Source organism: Grammomys surdaster, unplaced genomic scaffold (assembly GCF_004785775.1).
Source record: "Grammomys surdaster isolate TR1022 unplaced genomic scaffold, NIH_TR_1.0 126013, whole genome shotgun sequence".
Taxonomy (NCBI): Eukaryota; Metazoa; Chordata; class Mammalia; order Rodentia; family Muridae; genus Grammomys; species Grammomys surdaster.
The window spans coordinates 387,425-406,820 of record NW_021620828.1 but is presented as its reverse complement, the minus strand read 5'-3'; the positions used below and the strand labels follow the sequence as shown (position 1 = coordinate 406,820).

At 47.3% G+C, this 19,396-nt stretch overlaps 1 protein-coding gene and 1 long non-coding RNA gene across 2 annotated transcripts in view; one reads left to right on the top strand and one right to left on the bottom strand.

Moving 5' to 3' along the window:
* The window catches only part of C1rl (complement C1r subcomponent like), a 20,025-nt gene extending 14,815 nt beyond the window's left edge, over positions 1-5,210 (bottom strand). Inside the window, exons 1-2 of the mRNA XM_028754424.1 lie at positions 5,082-5,210; positions 4,269-4,497 (exon numbers count right to left, since the gene is read on the bottom strand). Of these exons, the coding sequence (XP_028610257.1) occupies positions 4,269-4,497; positions 5,082-5,161 (309 nt within the window). The 5' untranslated portion in view covers positions 5,162-5,210. The remainder of the gene's footprint in view (positions 1-4,268; positions 4,498-5,081) is intronic.
* LOC114609987 lies at positions 4,319-13,113 on the top strand. The gene is made up of 3 exons (XR_003709622.1): positions 4,319-4,521; positions 8,130-8,222; positions 12,844-13,113. It is a non-coding gene; the product is annotated as an uncharacterized LOC114609987 (long non-coding RNA).
* The last annotated feature ends 6,283 nt before the right edge of the window (positions 13,114-19,396 follow it).

Below are 19,396 nucleotides of genomic sequence, written 5' to 3'. Positions count from 1 at the left end.
AGAGAGAGAGAGAGAGAGAGAGAGAGAGAGAGAGAGAGAGAGAGAGACTTTCTCTGGAAGGAGAAAGGAAGGAAATATTATCTCCTTGAACCTGAATTCTTCAATGAAAAGGGAAGAGTTGCCAGTCATGGCAGTGCAGATCTTTAGTTCCAGCCCTCAGGAGCAGAGGCAGGCAGATCTCTGTGAGATGGAGGCCAGCCTGATCTACAAAGCCAGTTCCAGGACAGCCAGGGCTAAACAGAGGAATCCTGTCTTGAAAAACAAAACAAAACAAAACAAAACAAAACAGGGTGGCAGGAGAGTTAATCTAGGATTAAAGTTATCCATGACTAAAGAGAAAGTGGAGTCATAGCAGGTGTTCAATAGACACAGGCCACATTGAATATGGACACGGCCAGTTACACTGGAAACCAGAAGTACATGTTTTTAGGGGATGAAGATTCTGCTTAGTGGTAGAGTGCTTGCCCAGCATGGGAGAGGCCCTGGCTTAAAGCCCTCGTATTGCCCCGCCCCAAGGACTTAGCATCAGAACCCATGTGTGCTCTTATCTCTTTTCCTACTTCAAACCCCGCTAAGGTGAGAAGCCAAGAACAGAAAGAGTGAGAGGAGATGGCGACTTTGAACAAGTGGAAGCCAGGGCACAGGTGGCAAGGAGAAGAACTGAATTTGAAATGGTGGAAACCAGCACACAACCAGCAGGTTCTCACCACTGACCCGCACAAAGTTTCAGGGTTCAGCAGAGCCAAGAACCTTTCAGGGGCAAAGGCTGACAAGAGGCCAACAGGTGGGAAGTCTGGGAGGGGAGATCTCAAGATCCTGGTTTTCCACACTATATGAGCAGGCAGCTCTTGCTGACACACTTTGGTAGAAGAGATGAATTTAAACCAGAAACCCTGGATTGAGGTCCCTAGCTACATCTGACAGAGGTAGTAAAGTCCAGCACCCAAACCAGAGGAATAAGGTGAATGTCTACCAACAGAACACCGAGAGGCAGCCTACTTCTTGATCCTTGGTCCCAGCTTGTTTCCAGAATGCTGGGAGCCCTGAGTGGGAAACTGCAGGGGACCTTGCTGGGGAAACTTACTGTCCCAAACAAAAGATGTCTACACGCTCACTTTTTGGGAGGCCCCCAAGATACCTCTAGCTCACCTTGTTAATGCTGTCTGCTATGACCTGGCTGTTTAAAAGCTCGATGAAGTTCAGTTACAGTGTGGGGCAGTGGTGGCATACACCTTCAATCCCAGCATTCAGGAGGCAGAGACAGGGGACTCTTTGAGTTCGAGGTCAACCTGGTCTACAGAGTTAGTTCTAGGATAGCCAGGGCTGGATACAGAGAAATCCCATCTTGGAAAACAAAACAAAACAAAAACCCAAGACAAACAAACAAATGAAACAAAACAAAACAGAAAAGAAAAAAAAAGCAAAAGGAAAGAAAAGAGAGAAAGTCGTGTGATAGTGTTGGCAGGTGGGTCTCTTGAGAGGTAATTGATTTATTTGTGCCTTTATTGTGGGAGTGGATTAGCTTCTGCAGAACTGAGATCCTAAGGAAAAGGACGACTTAGGCCTGTTTTTCCTGTGCTCTTGTGTGCTTGCTTGCCGTCCCACCGTGTTATGACAGCAAAGCCTTCTCTCTCCTCACCAGCACCATCCTCTGGGATGTCCCAGTCTCCAGACTATGAGCAAAATAAAACCCCATTGTTTGTAAATTACCCAACCTATGGCATTTTGTTACAGCAGCAGAAAAGGGATGGAGATACCTTTTTTGTTTTTTTCAAACCCATCATTTGACAGATTTTAGCTATTCATGTAGAATTTTAAATTAGCAGCTTCGTGTTTTAATCTTAAATACAAATGTTCAGGAAAGTATTATTCTTAGACGTTGCAAGAAAGCCTCTCAGATAAAAATCAGAGGTGGAGACAGGCAACCATGAAAGATACTTGGATAAAACAGCAATAATGCAGAAAGCAGAAGAAACACTCAAGGCCGATCCCCATGAGAGGGGAACAAGTAGCTATTGCACATGTACAGTAAGAACCACATATTTAGAAAGAATGAGTCCTTATGAAGAAATCATCAACCAAAAAGTTTGAATATAAATGTGAGGATATTGGGGCTAGAAGTGTAGTTCAGCGAAGAATGTGTGTTAGCATGTGTGAAGCTCTGGGTCAATTCCTGGCGTCACAAAAAAGAAAGATGAGGAAATATTCTAGAAAGTGGAGCAGAGAGACAAGGAATTGAAAACAGAATAGAACAGAGAGCTAGAGAACCAGTCCACCACATACGATTGCCAAAGCACAGGAGAGATTGGTGGCTCACAACCACTGGTAACTACAGCTTCAGGGGATCCAATATCCAATGCCCTCTTCCACTGGCACCTGATAGCACATGTGTACACACACACACACACACACACACACAAGAGTATTCCCAGAATTAAAGGTTAAAAGTATCTTGATTTAAAGACTCCCTCCCCCCTTCCCCACACACACAATGAGTAAAGAGCCATCTGTATCATGGCACATCAAATGAAAGTTCAGAACACTGGAATAATGAAAAAATTTATAAAATCCTAGATAGGAAAACGAAAGAATGAGAATGTTAGTAGCATCAAACCTTTAAACAACACTGGAGACAGAAGACAATGTCACCAACACTCTGGAAGAAAACTACTTCAAAGCTGGATTTTTTTTTTTTTAAGAGTCAGGGTTTCTCTGTATAGCCCTGGCTGTCCTGGAACTCACTCTGTAGACCAGGCTGGCCTCGAACTCAGAAATCCACCTGCCTCTGCCTACCAAGTGCTGGTATTAAAGGCATGCGCCACCACTGCCCGGCTAAAGCTGGATTTTTATACCCAGATAAACTGTCTGCTGGTGGTGAGGGTTGAACTAAGCAGCTTAGGTGGTCTAGAATTTAACATATCCTTTCTAAGGAGTCATTATTGGAGACTGACTCCTGGGAAGCCAACAAGCTGAAGAAAGTAAATGTAATTAACATGTACCATGTGCTCAGGTGTGAATGTTTTCAAGTCCTAACTGTAAATAATAAATATTGCTTTTTTAAAAAATTGATAATGGGATAGTGAGTGAGGGGACTGTGGGTGGTGAAGGTGTTACACTGGAGCCAGCAACGACCCTCTATAGCTGGAAGTTTAGAGGAAAATGAGACAAATACTCAAAACTACACAGTAAAATAAGCATATTCTTGTTACACAGGAAGGTAAATACCATCGGAGTTAGCTAAGCTGTAGATGATTGCCTGGGAGTAGACTGAGCTACTGTTTCTCATTACACTCTTTGGAGGACTCTGTTTGTTTCTTTAATTTGTCTTCCACCCCCACCTCCATCTATAAAAGGAATTGGATCTAGAGTCTTGGCAAGTAAGTTACTAAAGAACTGTATCCCCTAGCCCTTTAAATTTTTTTTTAAAAGATCTTTTATATTATTATTTATTTGTTTACTTTTTTACACTCCAGATTTTATCCCCCCCTCCAGTAAAAACTCTTTAAGTAAGATTTATAACCTGAGCACTCAGAAGGTTGCTGCAGGAGGATTGTGAATTCAAAGGTAGCCTGAGTAACTTACTTTTTGTTTTTGAGACAATGTAGCCCAAGCTGGCTGCGAACTTGTTCTATATGGCCCGGTCTGGCCTTGAACTTCTGATCTTCCTGCCCACGCCTTTTAAGTTTTGGGATAACAGGCTTGAAAAACCACATCCGGACATGATTTTGACTTTAAAAAAATTGTATGCACATCTTCCTTTGATGTTAATAAAATTTAACTCAAAAGAAAGCATGAACTGTGATTTAAAATGACTCTTATTCTGAATAATGCCCTTGCCGTAATCTTGTGGCCCCTCTTCGTAGGTGAACTCGGTCTTCACTTACTTCTGAGGGTGACCATTTGTCATTAACTACATCCAGTTTCCTAATTCAGGAGAGCAGGCACTCAACAAGATCTAGAGAGGTAAGATCCTGGGCCTTTGACAAGATCGTGGAGCAGCAATATTTATGTGTCTCTTTGTAAGCTTTCAAAACTCAGGCTCTGCCTGGCAGCCTTCCCTCAGAGCTTGGTGGGTCCCTGCGGGTTGCCAGGGACAGGTACGATGCTGTGTACTGAGTGAACAGGCTATAGCTAGGCCCCAGGACCTCTGACTTGGACACCTTTTCTGTTCTGTAGATGTGTGATTCAGAGCGGAGATATCGTCCACTGCCCATGGGAAGATCCCTCCCCAGAGCCCCTTCAGCTCTCCACCCCTTTGCCCAGCTCACTGTGACAGAGTCGCCTTCACAGCCTGGGGACGGCTCCAGATCAAAGTCCTGGAAGATCAGCCTCACAGCAAACCCCTCCGGAGCCTCGATGTCAGCGTGGCTCTCCTGGCCTTTGAGATATGGCTCTGGGTATCCGGGGGATGTCAGTTGCTGTGGTAACTGCTGGGCCAAAAGCTGAGAGGCCTGTGTGGGGCAAGTGTGGAGGATTCCCCAAAGGATCATCCAGCACCTGCGAGTGAGCAGGGGCGACAAGGTGAGGTCATACCAGAGGCTGTGCAGATGCTGTGTGGTGGCCAGCTGGAGGGAGACTCCAGCAGGGCGCTGGAGGGAGACTTAGGACCCAGCAGTTGTGCCTGTGGCCCCAGAGTGTTGGGCACTTCCGGATACCACTTTCCTCACCCGAGTCTGTGTAGGTTCGTATCTAGATCCCTCGGAAGCTTGATCTCCAAGACTGTAGGGCTTCTATCCTATGAAGACATTGCTATGGCTCCTCTCCCTCTTGTGAGTCTAACCCAGGTAGCCTCCTGCCTCAGCCATTCCTAACCCCATCCTGGAGTACAAGTTAGGGGCATTTAAATGAGTCAGCATTCCTGGCTCAGAGCACTGAACAGACCACGTGCAGGCAAAGTCAGTTAGTTCTCTCTGGGTCATTTGTCTACCCTCCCCCCAACCCCCCTCCCCCATGTGTGTGTGTGTCTGTGTGTGTCTATGTGTGTGTGTCTGTGTGTACTTATGTAACCCCGTGTCCTGCCTTCCTCCCTTCCTCTCTCCCGGCCTCTTTCTTTCTCCAGGCCCTCTAGGGTGCAAACTCACATTTTGCCCATGCAGCTTGTGGTGGGAGAACTCCATAGGCTGTTCTCCAGCTCTGGGACCAGGCCTCTGGACTCTGACATCTGGAACTGTCTAGAGTGCCTGGCCCAGGCCCGGGAACAGGAGGTGGGGCTGGAGGAGGCCCTTTGGGGAGAAGGCAGAAGTTACTGGAAATGAGTTAAGAGACTCTGGGCTCAGGTCTGCCACCTGCTGGCAGATCTAGGAATAGCTCTCACCGTAATTGAAAGGAAAGACTTTCACAACCATGCTGGGGGCTTGAGAGAGCTCTCACCGTAATTGAAAGGAAAGACTTTCACAACCATGCTGGAGGCTTGAGAGAGCAGAGCATGTACACATGTACACATATGCACACATGACCTTTGACTCTTGTGTTTTTATTGTTTTTAGATACAGTCTTACAAAACCTGGACTGGCCTCGATCTTGCCCTTAGAGGAGGTTTCTGCCTCCCCTCCAGCTTTAGAATTCTAGGTGTGTGCCACACCTAGATCTTGGTTGTGTTTTTGAAACAGGGTCTCACTTTGTAGCCCAGGCTGTCCTGGAACTCACTCTGCAGTCCAGACTGGCTCCCAAATCCTGGCAATCCTGCCGCCTTAGCCTCCAGAGGGCTGGGATCACAGGGGCTTGCATACCCAGCTCTTCTGGAATATTATTTACTGTATGTATGTATCCTGCCTTGTATAATGCTTCTTATGACTGTACTGCTGCCTTTAGTGAGATAGTCTCTCCTTCCCCTCATTCACACCACCAGTCTGCCTCTTGGAGAGCTTGAAGTTGTAACCCAAGAACCCGAGCCTTCCTTTCCTCTCCTTCTTGGTCAAGAATGTGTGAGTTCATGCACTTAGCCATTTGAATCTCTGCCACAGCATCTGGAGGCTCCTCATGTAGCCGGGTTGGGGCTGTGGTCTAGCCGAGGTATCTCTGAATCCTTCGGGACTCACCTCAGCTGTCAACCCAAGCTGTAAGGCTAATATCAGGAGCCACAGCATAAGTGACAGGGTTTCTCCCTGCACCCACCGAGGGAAGACACACACCCATGGCTTGGTGAGTGTGGGAGGGTCAGGGAGCACATGTAGAGGTGAGTGTGGGAGGGTCAGGGAGCACATGCAGAGGTGAGTGTGGGAGGGTCAGGGAGCACATGCAGAGGTGAGTGTGGGAGGGTCAGGGAGCACATGCAGAGGTGAGTGTGGGAGGGTCAGGGAGCACACGCAGAGTTAGGATGCAGGTGTACAGAATGATTTGCCTTCTAGACTCGCACGCCAATCTGAGAAGAGTCAGTCACTTCTTCTGTGTTGCATGTGGTTGTGTAGCTTCTCACAAAAGCAACACATTACAAACACAGAGTATTGCAGTGGTTTGAATGAGGATGGTTCCTTCTTAGTGGAAGAAGTTGTGGCCTTGGAGAAGGTGTGTCACTGGGAGTGGGCTGTGAGGTTTCAAAAGCCCACACCAGGCCCAGTCTAGACTTCTCTCTGCCTTGCACTTGTGTACCTGTGAGATCTCAGGTACTTCCCCAGCACCATGTCTGCCTGCATGCCACCGTGCTCCCCTCCGTGATGATAGTGGATTCACCCCCTGAAACTGTAAGCCAGCCCCCAGTTCAGTACTTCCTTCTATAAGTTGCCATGGTGTTTCTTCACAGTAACAGAACAGCAACTAAGACAAATACATTCGGGGTCTTTGGTTTCTGCAGACTTAAAAAGATTAGGAGAGGCAGGCAGTGGTGTGCATGCCTTTTAATTCCAGCACTCAGGAGGCAGAGACAGGTGGATCTCTTTGGGTTTGAGGCCAGCCTGGTTTACAGAGTGAGTTCAAGAAAGCCAGGGCTACACAGAGAAACTCTGTCTCAAACAAAACAAAACAACAAAATGAGAAGAGCTCTGGTCCATGCCTTTGAGGAAACAGCAGAGACTGAGGGTCAGAGAACATATAATTTCCCAGTCACAATACTGAGACAGAATCTACCGCTGTGGCATGTCCTAACCCCACACGCCCCTGGGGATGATTCCCCCTCCCTTTTCCCCCTGACTGGAATAGAATTCAAGGCCTTGCACTTTCTAAGTTAACGCCCTTCTACTGAGCTGTATCACCGGCTCTTTTCTGTTTGTTTTGAGATAGCGTCTCAATTTGTAGCCCAGGCTAGCTTTGGCCTCTTAGCCTCCTGAGTGCTAGGACTATAAGCATGCACCAGGTCTATAGCAATCTTAGGGGGAGTGGACCCCACTGGCTGAGCTCCCAGGGGCCACTGAAGCCTGTTTCCTCTTCTAACGGGTTCCTGTGAAGCCAGAGGTCACTCATATCCACAGGGTGAGTGGCCATTTTAGTCCATGACCAACTTGTCAGGAAGGAAGCAGCTATGACTTAGCTAAGGTGAGGACTCCTGCAGTAGCTGGCCTTGTCTTTTTATCCTTGACAGTCTGCAGGGGCTGTTTCTGAGCTCTGGTCATTCAGTAAGAGAGGCAGGAAGCTGAATCTGAGGGCCCAGGCTAGCCCTTCTGACAAACTGTCCCTGGAGATCTTCTGGAGAAGAGAAAGGGAGAGTCTTTAAAAGGAGACTCCTGGGTAGGAGCCAGGACCACAGTTCTGACTTGCATGGGACTAGTGGGTGTTTGGGACACACTGTTCTGGTTTAAACAGGACTGAGGGTGTCCTGGGACCGGGGACTTTCGATTTTGTTTTGTTGAGACAGGGTTTCTCTGTGTAACCCTCGCTGTCCTGGAGCCCACTTTGTAGACCAGGCTGGCCTCAAATGCACAGTGATCTGCCCGCCTCTGCCTCCTAAGTACTGGGATTAAAGGTGTGCGCCATCACTGCCTGGTTCACGGTTTTCACTTTTAAAACAGAAGAAGTTCTGGAAAAATCAGAATGGGTGCTCATCGTACATGGCCAGGAGCTGAACACTGAGTAGAAGCTGGCTGAAAAGACCCAGGCAGACAGAGGAGAAAGAGACCGGAAGTCCAGAGCTGGGCATATGTTGGTCCCTGTGGTGGGACTCTAACTCGAGTATGAGAGTCCGCTTTATTCCCACTCAGGTGTGAAGGCCAAAGTTTGTATTTGGGTAAAAGGGAGGAAGCCTCCAGGGACTCGGGACTGGAGAGGGAGCGTGACGTCTGTGCGCGGAGCTGGTGAGTACTGGCCTGTGGTCTGAGGATGGGCAGCCGAGCTTCCGGCCTGTTTTCATTGCTGCCTCAGAGCTGACACTGTGGGGTGGTCACACCGGTCCATAAATGGGAGTGGGGAAGATCAGTGTGGGCTCTGGGGCTGTGGGGAAGGAGCCGTTTACATCCTGAATTTACTACCCTTCACCACTAGAGCCTTCTAACTTTCCTTTGTATACAAGGTATCTCGTAGCCCAGGTTAGCCCCAAACCCAATAGGTAGCTGAGGATGGCTTCCACTTTCTAAGTGCTAGCATTAACTGGTGTGCATCCCCATGCCCAGTTTATGGGGTGCTGAGGGATTGAACTCATGGCCTTGTTCATGGTAGGCAGGTATTTTATCAACCAAGCTACATCCTTGGCTCACTCGAGGCTCACCATGCCACCATGGTGAAATGCAATTGATTGCATTGCGAGATAAAACAAACACCTATTCTTCTTCTTCTTCTTCTTCTTCTTCTTCTTCTTCTTCTTCTTCTTCCTCCTCTTCTTCTTCTTCTTCTTCTTTTGGTTTTTCGAGACAGGGTTTCTCTGTATAGCCCTGGCTGTCCTGGAACTCACTCTGTAGACCAGGCTGGCCTCGAACTCAGAAATCCACCTGCCTCTGCCTCCCAAGTGCTGGGATTAAAGGCGTGCGCCACCACCGCCCGGCCAAAAGAACACTTTTTAAAGTTGCTTTTATCAGATATCCTAGCAAAACAAGGAGAAGATAATGAACACATAACCCCAAGTTACTCAAAATGTAAGGAAGGAAAAACACAAACCATGCTTATGAGAAAACTTAATTTACAGAGCGACTAGCTAATTTTATGTCAACTCGACACCAGCTAGAATAGGTTTGAAAGAACTTCAGTTGGGAAAATGCTCTCACCAGGTCTGCCTGTGAGCAAGCCAGTCGTACATTTTCTTGATTGAAGATTGATGTGAGAGGGCCCAACTAACTATGGTGGTGCCACCAATGGGCGGGAGGTCCTGGGTGCTTAAAAAAAAAATCAGACTGAGCTAGCCAGTAATCAGCACTCCTCCACGGCCTCTACATCAGATTCTGCCTCTGATTCCCTGCCCCGACTTCCTTCGATGATGAGGACCTGCCATATGGAGCCTGTGCAAAATACAACCTTTCTTCTCTAAGTTGCTTATGGGCATAGTGTTTCATCACAGCAATAAAAAACCTGACTAAGATAGAGATGGTCTTTCAAAATGACACAGATGTTGGAAACAGTAAACAAGAATTTTAGCATCTAAAGATGAGAGGAAAAAAATACATTTACAAATATAAGGAGAAAAAGTGAGAGTTCTCATTCAAACCACTACAAAGTCTTCCAACCATAATAACCCTAAATAACGTAATCCCTCACAGGCATGGGCAGAGGCTAAACATCCAGCACAGGTATGCCTAGAGGCTTGTCCCCCTGGGTGACTTCAGAGCTCAAGTTGACAATTGAGAGTAACTATCACAGTAGCCCAAAAGGACGATCCTCCTGCCTCCACTCACTGAGTGCTACGATTACAGGCGTAGACCACAATGCTAAGGCACAGTTGTTTTCTAAAAGACCTGCCTATCAAGATAAGGAGAGTGGCTGTTCCCTGTGAGGAAGGACTGATGACCCGGGTGCTATACACGTTCCAAGGAGATCATTTGGGGGGGGGGGCGGGTAAACAGCAAATAAATCATATCCCTCAGGTCACATGAAACTATAATAAATGGTCTCTTGAATTTATTTTTCCATCAGTTATGTTACGTAAACTTACTCCTTTTCCTCTGATTTTTTTTTTCTATTGAACATTCAAGTTCTAAACAACAGCAATGCATCTATTTGGGAGTTGGCTGACATATGGTATGAATATTAAGAGAAATTCTGTATGTCTCAATTCCCTGCCCCCTGGTAAAATATGAAGAAACGTACTGGTAGCGTTCTGTGTAAAGCTGTGCTGTGAAACACAGGTTTGCATCCTGAAAAAGAAAACTCCATTTAACTTCTAGAACTAAAGAATGAAATACAGGAAGTCTAAGAATCGGACAAGTGCCACAGGCTAATCAAGCTCTCTACCCTCGTCCTCTGCACCTACATTCTAGGCAAATCTTATAAAGGAAAACATTTCATTGGGGCTGGCTTGTAGTTTCAAAGGTCTAGTCCATTGGAAGCACAGTAGCATCCAGGCAGACATGGTGCTGGAGAAGGAGGTGAGAGTTCTGCATCTTGATCAGCAGACAGCTGAAGGAGACTGTGTCAGTGGATGTAGCTTGAGCATTGGAGACCTCAAAGCCCACCCACACAGTGACACACTTCTTCCAACAAGGCCACACCTCCTAATAGTGCCACTCCCAATAGCCAAGCATTCAAACACACGTGTCTATGGAAACCATATCTATTCAAAACACTGTACAGGATCTCACGATTTAGCTCAGGCTGGGCTAGAACTCAATATGTAGATCAGGTTAACCTGAAACTCAGAGAGAGATCTGCCTGACTCTGCCTCCCAAGACTTAAGAGCTGAAGTGCGCGCCATCAGTCAGCTTCCCTGGTTGTTGTTGTTGGTTTATTTTTAATTATTTAATTTTTTTTTTTTTAGACAGGGTCTTATATAGTTCAGGCTTGAGGCCTTGAATTCTTAATCTTCTGGCCTTCAGTGCCCAAGTGTTGGAATTATAGTCGTGGAATTATGCCACCAAGACCATTTTTGTTGCTTTTGCTTTTTCAGACAGTGGCTTACTATGTACTTCATGATTCTCCTGCCTCAGTTCCCTAAATGCTGGGACCAAAAATGAATGAATGTGTGGATGAGTAAAGCAGCCAGAGAAAAATGACGCACCGCACACAAAGGACGTTTTCGGTGTCAATGTTTTCTTCTAGGGCAGGAACATCATCTTTCTGATGCTATAGAGAGAGCTATCGGTGTAAAAGGCACCTGTAATCTAAGCCCTTGGGAGGCTGTGGCAGGTGACTCATGAGTATGAGGCCAGCCTGGGTCAATACTGAGACCCTATCTGAAAAAGAAAAAAAAAAAACATCTTCCAGGCTCAGATGAACTAGGACAATGCTGTCCCCAGCAGACCTGCATCATGAGACAGAAGCGCCGAAGAGATGTTCTCAGGGATGAAGGGCAGTGAGATCAGCCCAAGAGCAGAGAGAAGCTGTGGGTTTGTAGGTAAAATCAGATCCCCCCGGTGCTGGAGTTCCAGGCGGTCGTGATCCACCTGGTGTGGGTGCTGGGACATGAACAGGACCCTCTGAATGCAGCAAGCATTCTTAACTATCTCTCCAGCTCCGACCTTTTCTTCTTACTGTCTTTCAGACACAGATAACTGCATAAGAGCAAAGCTATGCCACTGTGTTGTGTGACTTATGACTAACTGGACATAACCTTTGTGGACTGGGGGTTAAGGAAGTGTACTGTAATCCTTGATCAGTGGTTCTCCAAAGAGCGATGTCTTTCCATATGTAGTCCGGAAGCCTTAGGGTCCTTGAGAACCTTTCTCTGGGTCAAAATGACTTCCACCAAAACCTCAAGACGTTATTTGCTTTTCTCTCACGTTCTCCCAAGCGGGCAGTGGAGTGCGTCCAAGGTCACGGGATTCTCAGTGACTCACCCCTGATAACCAAAGGAATGCACAGATGGTTTTTTTTTTTTTTTGATTTTAAAATCTTCCATTGGAATTTCCAGCCCAATAGCTATGAATACATATGACTTACATAAGCAAAAGCTCTTTTGGGTTCTCAATCATTTTTAAGGTATGAAGTCTGCGATTAACTGCCTAATACCAACAGGGGACAAAAGGACAAGGTGGGGGGCAGGGTGGGAAAGACATAAAGTTAAAAGTGTGATGCACAGGTCAAAGAACTGCAACCTTGTTTAAGTCTAAAGGACTTGTTTCTGACAGAGGGAACATACCATGATTCTTTTTGCTCTCTGAGTAATGCCTGGCACAAATGAACTTGAAGTAGGAAGGTTCGGTTTACAGGAAGAGCAGAGCAGGCATGGAGGCACAGTGGCTTGGTCTGTAGTGCCAACCTAAAGGTGACAGGGGAATCTGAAGACTCAATGGTTTTTACTTTTATGCCTTTTACTCTGTCCAGGCCCCCAGTCCTCAGGAAAGTGCCTTCCACATCCAGGGTGGGTCTTCCCTCTTCATTACACCCAGAGGCACATCTCCACGAGGCTGTGGGCACTGGGCACATCTGTAAGGGATTATCTTGGTCCAGTGTCTAAGAATGCCTTTGAGGGGCAGCCATCTTCAACTCAAGACAAGGTCCTCTCTAGAACCTGAGATTAGATTAAGACCCTGACCAGGGACCTCAAGCCCATGGAGGAAGGAGGAAAACTGAGTTTCTGTTAAGTCTGTGATACTTTGTTATAACAGTTCAATCCCGTGAATGCATGGTTAACCTACTGGGCTGTTTTCCTTCCAGCTGTTCAATGGATTTTTAATTTCAGCTGTCTCTCCAGTTTTGCAGATTGCATACAACAAGAAGTCTGAGTTCTTTTGGATGAAAGAAATTTCTATGAGGAATTTTCTTGCTTGTATTATTTGATGTGGAAAGAGCCATCTTATTTATCTATTTATTTATTTATTTATTTACTTACAGGATCTCACTGCTAGTTTCAAGCTCTCTTAGAACTCACTGTGTAGACCAGGTTGACCCTGAGCTCACAGAGATCTACCTGCCACTGCTAGGATTAAAGGTGTGTGTTGCCCACCTTGACTGTGGGCAGTACTGTGTCCCTGGGCGAGGGTTCTGGGCTGTACAGAAAGGAGACCAGCTTGTGACGAGCATGGGCGCTTTGTCCTTCTGCTTCCTGATTGCGGATGTGAACAGCTGTTCCAGTCCCTGCTGCTCCGCCTCCCTGCTTGGATGGCCGGCACCCTTGAACTGTGAACCAGAATAACTCTTTAGGTTGCTTCTGTTGGGAGGTTTGTCACAGCAGCAGGAAGACAGATGGAGACATTCTGCCACGTGATTCTAAACCTGGTAAGGTTCACAAGGATGATGAATTGTCACACCCACTGGACCACTCTGACTTGCTGGGGACTGACAGGTCTCCTGGGACAGAAGCTTTCCCATGGGCTCGGCTTCAGGAAAGCTGGAAGGGGTCATCTCATTCTAACACAACACCTGATGTGTTAGATAACAATTCTGTATAACATTTCCCATGTGTTTCCCTAATCTCAGTGCCAGCCACTAAAGAGCACGAGATGCTCTTGACCTGTGCTCACAAGATTCTTGGCAAAAGGAAGCAAGCCAGGCATGGAGGGGGGAGGAGGTCATGTTTGTGAAGTACAAAATCTTAAATGCATTATGTGCACAGATGCAGTGAACACTCATGAGACAAACTCAAGTACATGTGTCGTGGTAGAGTTTATGCACGAAGGAAGCTTTTAAAGTGAAATTTTTGTAATGCTGTCTCACTCAGTATAGAAAGTTTAAAGCTATATTTAAGTATATCTGTAAACATTTAAAGTTATAACTGTAAACATGGGGTGAGAATAAACATCTGTGACCTTAGAACATGGGAGGCCATAGCAGCAGGATTGTGAGTTTGAGGCTAGCCTGGGCTACATAGGGAGACTCTAGCTCAAAGAGCTAAAAAAAAAAAAAAAAAAAAAGGCGGGGGCAGGGGTGGGAAGCAAGTAAAAGCACTAGCTAGCCACACAAGCCTGAGGACACAAGTTCATCCCCCAGAACCCACGTGGCACGTATCTGTAACCACAGGGTTTCTATAGTGAGAGGACAGGTGGAACTCATAGGCAGGCTAGCCTGGAGCACCCACACAGCAGCAAAAGCAACAAGTGGGCCCTGCTTCAACAAGGTGGGGGGTGAGGACCCACTATGGTCCATGGTTTGATGAGGTGGGGGGTGAGGACCCACTATGGGTCTATCCCCATGCTGTAGCATATGTGCACCCAAACCCAAATATACGAATATATTTAAAATCCCACAGGAGAAAAACAGAAAGACATACATCATAGTGACTGGATAATGGTCCCATCTGAGCGAGACGAGGAAGAAGAAGTCAGGAATTTCTTTTTAACCTCATTTGGTAGCTCAGGCTAGCTTCAAATTCATTGTAATCCTCTTGCCTCAGCAGTCAGATCCTGAGACTACTAATGAGAGACTTAAAATATTAAGAAACTATTTTATATGCATGAGTGTTTTGTTTATATGTGTATATGTGCAACATGTATGTTATGTGCCTGACACCTAGGGAGGTCAAAGAGGGCGTCGGAGACCACGGAGCTGGACCACCGCATAGGTGCTGGGAATCAAATGCAGGCCTTCTGCAAAAGCAGCAAGCACTCTTAGGCGCTGAGCCATATCTCTGGTCCCGGGGAACTTTTCCTCCTTAGATATAAGCCTGGGGAACTAAGTGAGTCAGGACAGTGGGGTCCAGAGACCAGGGATATGTCTGAAAACAAACTTATACCCCCTACCTCCGATGTTTCCTCACCTTCTAAGTTTGTTTCTGGAGCCATTGACTTTCGTTTCTCATTAACTAAGAAGGGCGAAGGGCAGGGGCAGGGAGGCGGAGACGGAGCGAAAGCAAAGAGGATGCCTGGGTGTAAGTCCAGGAAGGGCATTTTAGTTTCAGCTTTGGTTTTACTTTGAAAAATCCATGTCGGTGCTGCCACCTGCCGTTCTGTGAGGGGATGGCCCCAGGAGAAAGGGCCTGGGGTTTCCTGTAGCTTTCCTTGGGAGAAGAGTTATTAGCTGTGGCCAGTGCAAAGGGCAAAGGAGAGACCTGGCAGAGGGGCCTGGGACAGTATTTGCTGCTCCCCTCCACCCCTACCTTTGATATTTTGGGAAACATTTGTGTATGTGTGTGCGCGCGCACACGCGCTTCTGTGACTCATGCCACACAGCATAAGTGTGGAAGTCGGAAGATAACTTGAGGCAGTAGCTTCTTGCCTTCTACCATGTGGGTCCTGACACTCAAGCCATCAGTCTGGGTGGCAAAAGCCCTTACTCGGCTGAGCCGTCTCACCAGCTCAGTCTGGCTTTACTTTTCAAGCCTTACCCCGGGGCCAGGACCCTCTGGGGCTTCTGGGTTCAGGTCTAGGATTGAAGGGAGATCCAAGATAGCATTAGGGGATAGCCATGTCAGTCGGGCTGTGAGCCTGGGCATGAGGGGTATGGGCAGGCCAGGACTTGGGAGACAGGGTGGCTCTGACGACTTGTTCTGAATGCTGTCTCCAATCATTGGCTTAAGTCACGGACACTTAGAGCTCGGTCAGAATCAACCCCCTTAAATCCAGCCATGAGTCTTAGCGTTCGAGCCCAGCCTTCCTTCTGCCCTCATCCGCCCACAAGCTAATCACATCCTTCCCATCTGAAACCCCTTCAGCGACCGAGCCCTCTGAGCCGTTTGTCTGTCTGTCCTGGCAGGTTCCTCCTCAGTAACTGTATACTCATTTTCTTTCTTCAGCCTCTCTCTGCTGTTTGGCTGCGCTCGTGTGTTACACTCTTACTACTAATCTTATGCTGTCCCCAAAATTTTCACACTTGACTGACCCCCCCCCACCATGTCCTTCAGTCACAAGAGATCAAAAACCAGCCCACTACCGCTGCAAAGGCAGTGGCTCCAGGCCTCGTTCAGCAGGCTCAGACCAAGGCACCACTACCCAGAAGCTTTGGGACGGTCTCCAATGTGTGTAATATCTCCGTGCCACTGGGAAGTCCTCCTCCGTGGAACACAGAGCAATGAAGCTCGCACTTAAGAGCTGTTGTGAGGATTAAGTGAGTTAATAATCTAAATTATTTAGGAGGATGCTTGGTCCTTGGTGAACAATAAACTTCATTACAAGTTTATGGAGATAAGAGAGAGAAATGGCTAGTTGAGCGGTTCCCAACCAGAGCAGTACTGGACCGTTGGGATTTGACAATCTCTAAAGATCAAAAAAAAAAAAAAAAAAAGTGGTGGGGGAGTACTACTGCCACCTAGTGGTAGAGACCAGCGATGCGCTCTGTATTCGTGTCTTTAGGTCTTTGGTAATAGTTCAGAAATTGGGGTATTGGGTAGTCAGTTTCTTTTTATTTTATATATAACCTTAGTAAATGACTAAAACTTGCTCCTTAGTTTTCTTAACTGTAAAATGGAGACAAAGAAAGGCAATTTGTCACACACACACACACACACACACACACACTGTCCCTCCCTGGCCCCATCCATGGGTCTGGGTCTAACATATTTGGGACAACCTAAGCTCATTAGGCAGCAGAGAATGATCTAGACTTGTGGCCCCCCCTCCCTCTACCTCTCAGATATGCACCACTGGGCCTAGCTGTGACAGGGCTCTTTTAAAAAGATTTCATTTATTTATGTGTGTGTGGTGGCGTCAATGGGGGACGGCACAGGATCTCTGGGAGTCACAGGCAGTTGTAAATAATCAGATATGGGTGCTGGGAATTGAACTCAGGTCCTCTGGAAGACGACAGAAGCAGCAAGAGCTCTTAGGCATAGAGTCACCTATATAACCCCTGTGACATGGGTCTTGCCAAGTAGCGTTCATGGCCAGTCACCATTAATGTTACTTCTCTCCTTATGTTTGCTCCTCTGGGATGCCTGATTCAGGGTGACCTTACTTCCCTTGTGTTCATTAGACACTCGAGCATGTCTGAATGTGTGATATCCACCTGTCTACTTGTCTGTCTTTTCCACAGGACTGGGAGACCCTTGAGGGAAGGACTTTATCCTGTAGGTTCTGACATCCTCAGGACTGAGTGCAGGGCCTAACGTGTCAGCTCCCACTTATGTCTGTGGGTGAGGATGGGCCCAAGCAGGGAAGTAGGTACCAAGCCTTGACCTCATTGTTAAGGGAGGAAGAGAAGGTGGTGGGTGGGCAGGTCCAGGATCTGAGGGTTGGGGTGGAGGCTAGTGATGTAGGTGTAGCCATGCTCCATCTGTGACCCTGCAGTGCCGGTTCTAACCAGCAAGTCATGCCTACCCATTGCTATATATTATTAACTATTATAGTTTGAGGGTAAACGTTCCCCACAGGTTCATGTGTTTGAATACATGGTTCCCCACAATGATACAGTTTGGGGAGGCTGGGAAACCTTTGGGATGTGTGATGTGGGTTCCCTAGAAGAAGTGGGGCCGGTAAGTCTGGAGGCTTGCTGGTTTTATCTGCTTTGCGATCTCCTAAGGTGTGAGCCGAGCCACAAGCTCCCACCGCCCCAGACAAAGCCTTTCTAGTTTCCTTCCTTACCATAGCTGATGTCCCCTGAACTACAAGCCAAAATAAGTTCTCCCTAACGTCTCGGGTATTATGTCCTACTGACCAGACACCACCCATCACTCCTCCTTGACCAGAACCTTCTCTTTTGTTGGAAGGAGCAGCCCTGTGAATGGATGAGAAGCTGGCCCACACTGAGGGTCTATCATTTGGCAACAGGGTCCTGATGGCAGACATGGCTCTGGTGGGTGCTATGCACCCGTTGGTTGACAGCACAAGGTCCCTGTTGCCAGGCTGGGACACTGCTCGTGGTGCTGGGGCATGTACTATGAAGTCAAGCACTTGTCACGGCTTTCTCCCTCCTGGCATTAAGTGTGGCGTCACAAACCTTCGTTAGGGCACTATCAGTTCGCATTCAGCTGTTCCACCCTATGTGGAATTTCTGACCTCAGCTGCCATCTGAGGTGGCTTCCTTGTCTCTGCGTCACCCTCTCTGATGTCCCTGATGTCCACTGAGTCCTGTGGATGCCACAGAGCAGGAGCACATGCATGAGAGGGATGGGGGAGCCACTTAAAACACTGGACACCCCTTTTACCGTTACCTGGGGAAAGGGGACCTGGCATCACGGGGACAGATGGAGCTTGCAGAAGGAGGGAAGGGGAAAGCTACTTTTCTCAAGAGGGTAAAGTTCCCTTGAGCTTGTAAAGAGGCTGGTGTCTGGGGTTCCAGTGAGGGAGAGGGTTGTAGCCTTTTGTGGTTGGACATGGTTTTTTTTATTGTTGTTTTTTTTTCATCCCAAGTCATCCCCGCTCCGTTCTTTTGCCGGTTTGGTAAATATTGAGGCTGGGAATGAGTCATGCGTGATGGAATTCAAATATTAGTTATCTGTTGCATAATGAAGTGTCCCTTCCTTTGGTTTAAGAGGAGTGTCATGTATCATTTTACACAGTTGCTGGAGTCGGGGATCAGTAGCAGTTAGAAGGGTGGTCTAGCCTCAGGGTCCCTAATAGACTTCAACTGTTCAGGGCATGAGGCACTCGGACGCTTGACTGGACAAGGTCTATTTTCGAGATGTGGTCTCTGGTCCTTGCCACATAGCCCTCTCCATAGGACACTTGGGAGTCGGAGTTACACAAGATAGGGAAAAAAAAGCAAAGTCAGAGGCCAGAGTTCTTTTTCAATCATGTTTGTTACTCTTATCACCATGGAGATAAAATGCCTGGCAGAAACGACTTAGCAGAGGAAAATTTTCCTTTGGCTTTAGTTCCAGAGGGATTCCCACCGCCATGGTGGTTAAGTGCAGAGGTGTGGTTTAACCTGTGGTGGAGGGAGCAGGAGCTAGTGTCTGCTCACCCTGCAGCAGATGTGGGGTGGGCAGAGAGAGCAGGCCTGAGGACAGCAGTGGGCACAACCTTCAAAGGCTTCCGTCCGCCACACACCACCTCCTAAAGACTTATTTATAGCAGTGGTTCTCAACTTTCCTAATGGTGCAGCCCTTTAATACAGTTCCTTGTGCCGGAGGGACCCCAACCGTACAATTATTTTCATTGCTACTTCATAACTGTAATTTTGCTACTGGTATGAAATGTAATGTAAATATCTGTTCTCTGACAGTCTTAGGCAACTCTGGGTAAAGGTCATTCAACCCCCAAAGGGCTCGAGACCCACAGATTGAGAACCAATGCACCATGGCTTTTAAAACAGGCCATACACTGGGGAGCAAGCACTGGAAGCGAGCGCTTGTGGGGGACCTTCCAGAGTAAGATAGCCTTGGCAGTGACAGTTTGACTTCTTCTCTATTTCCTGTCACTCAGGTCACTCCCCAGCTGATGCACTGTGGGAGGAGATGGCCTGTGAAGGGACTTCAAAGACAACATTTCAGGAATCATTTCTAGAGTTTGAAGGTGCTCTCCACTTCCCACTCCATAGTAGCCGGACTGGACAGATCACCAAGACCCATAGGAGC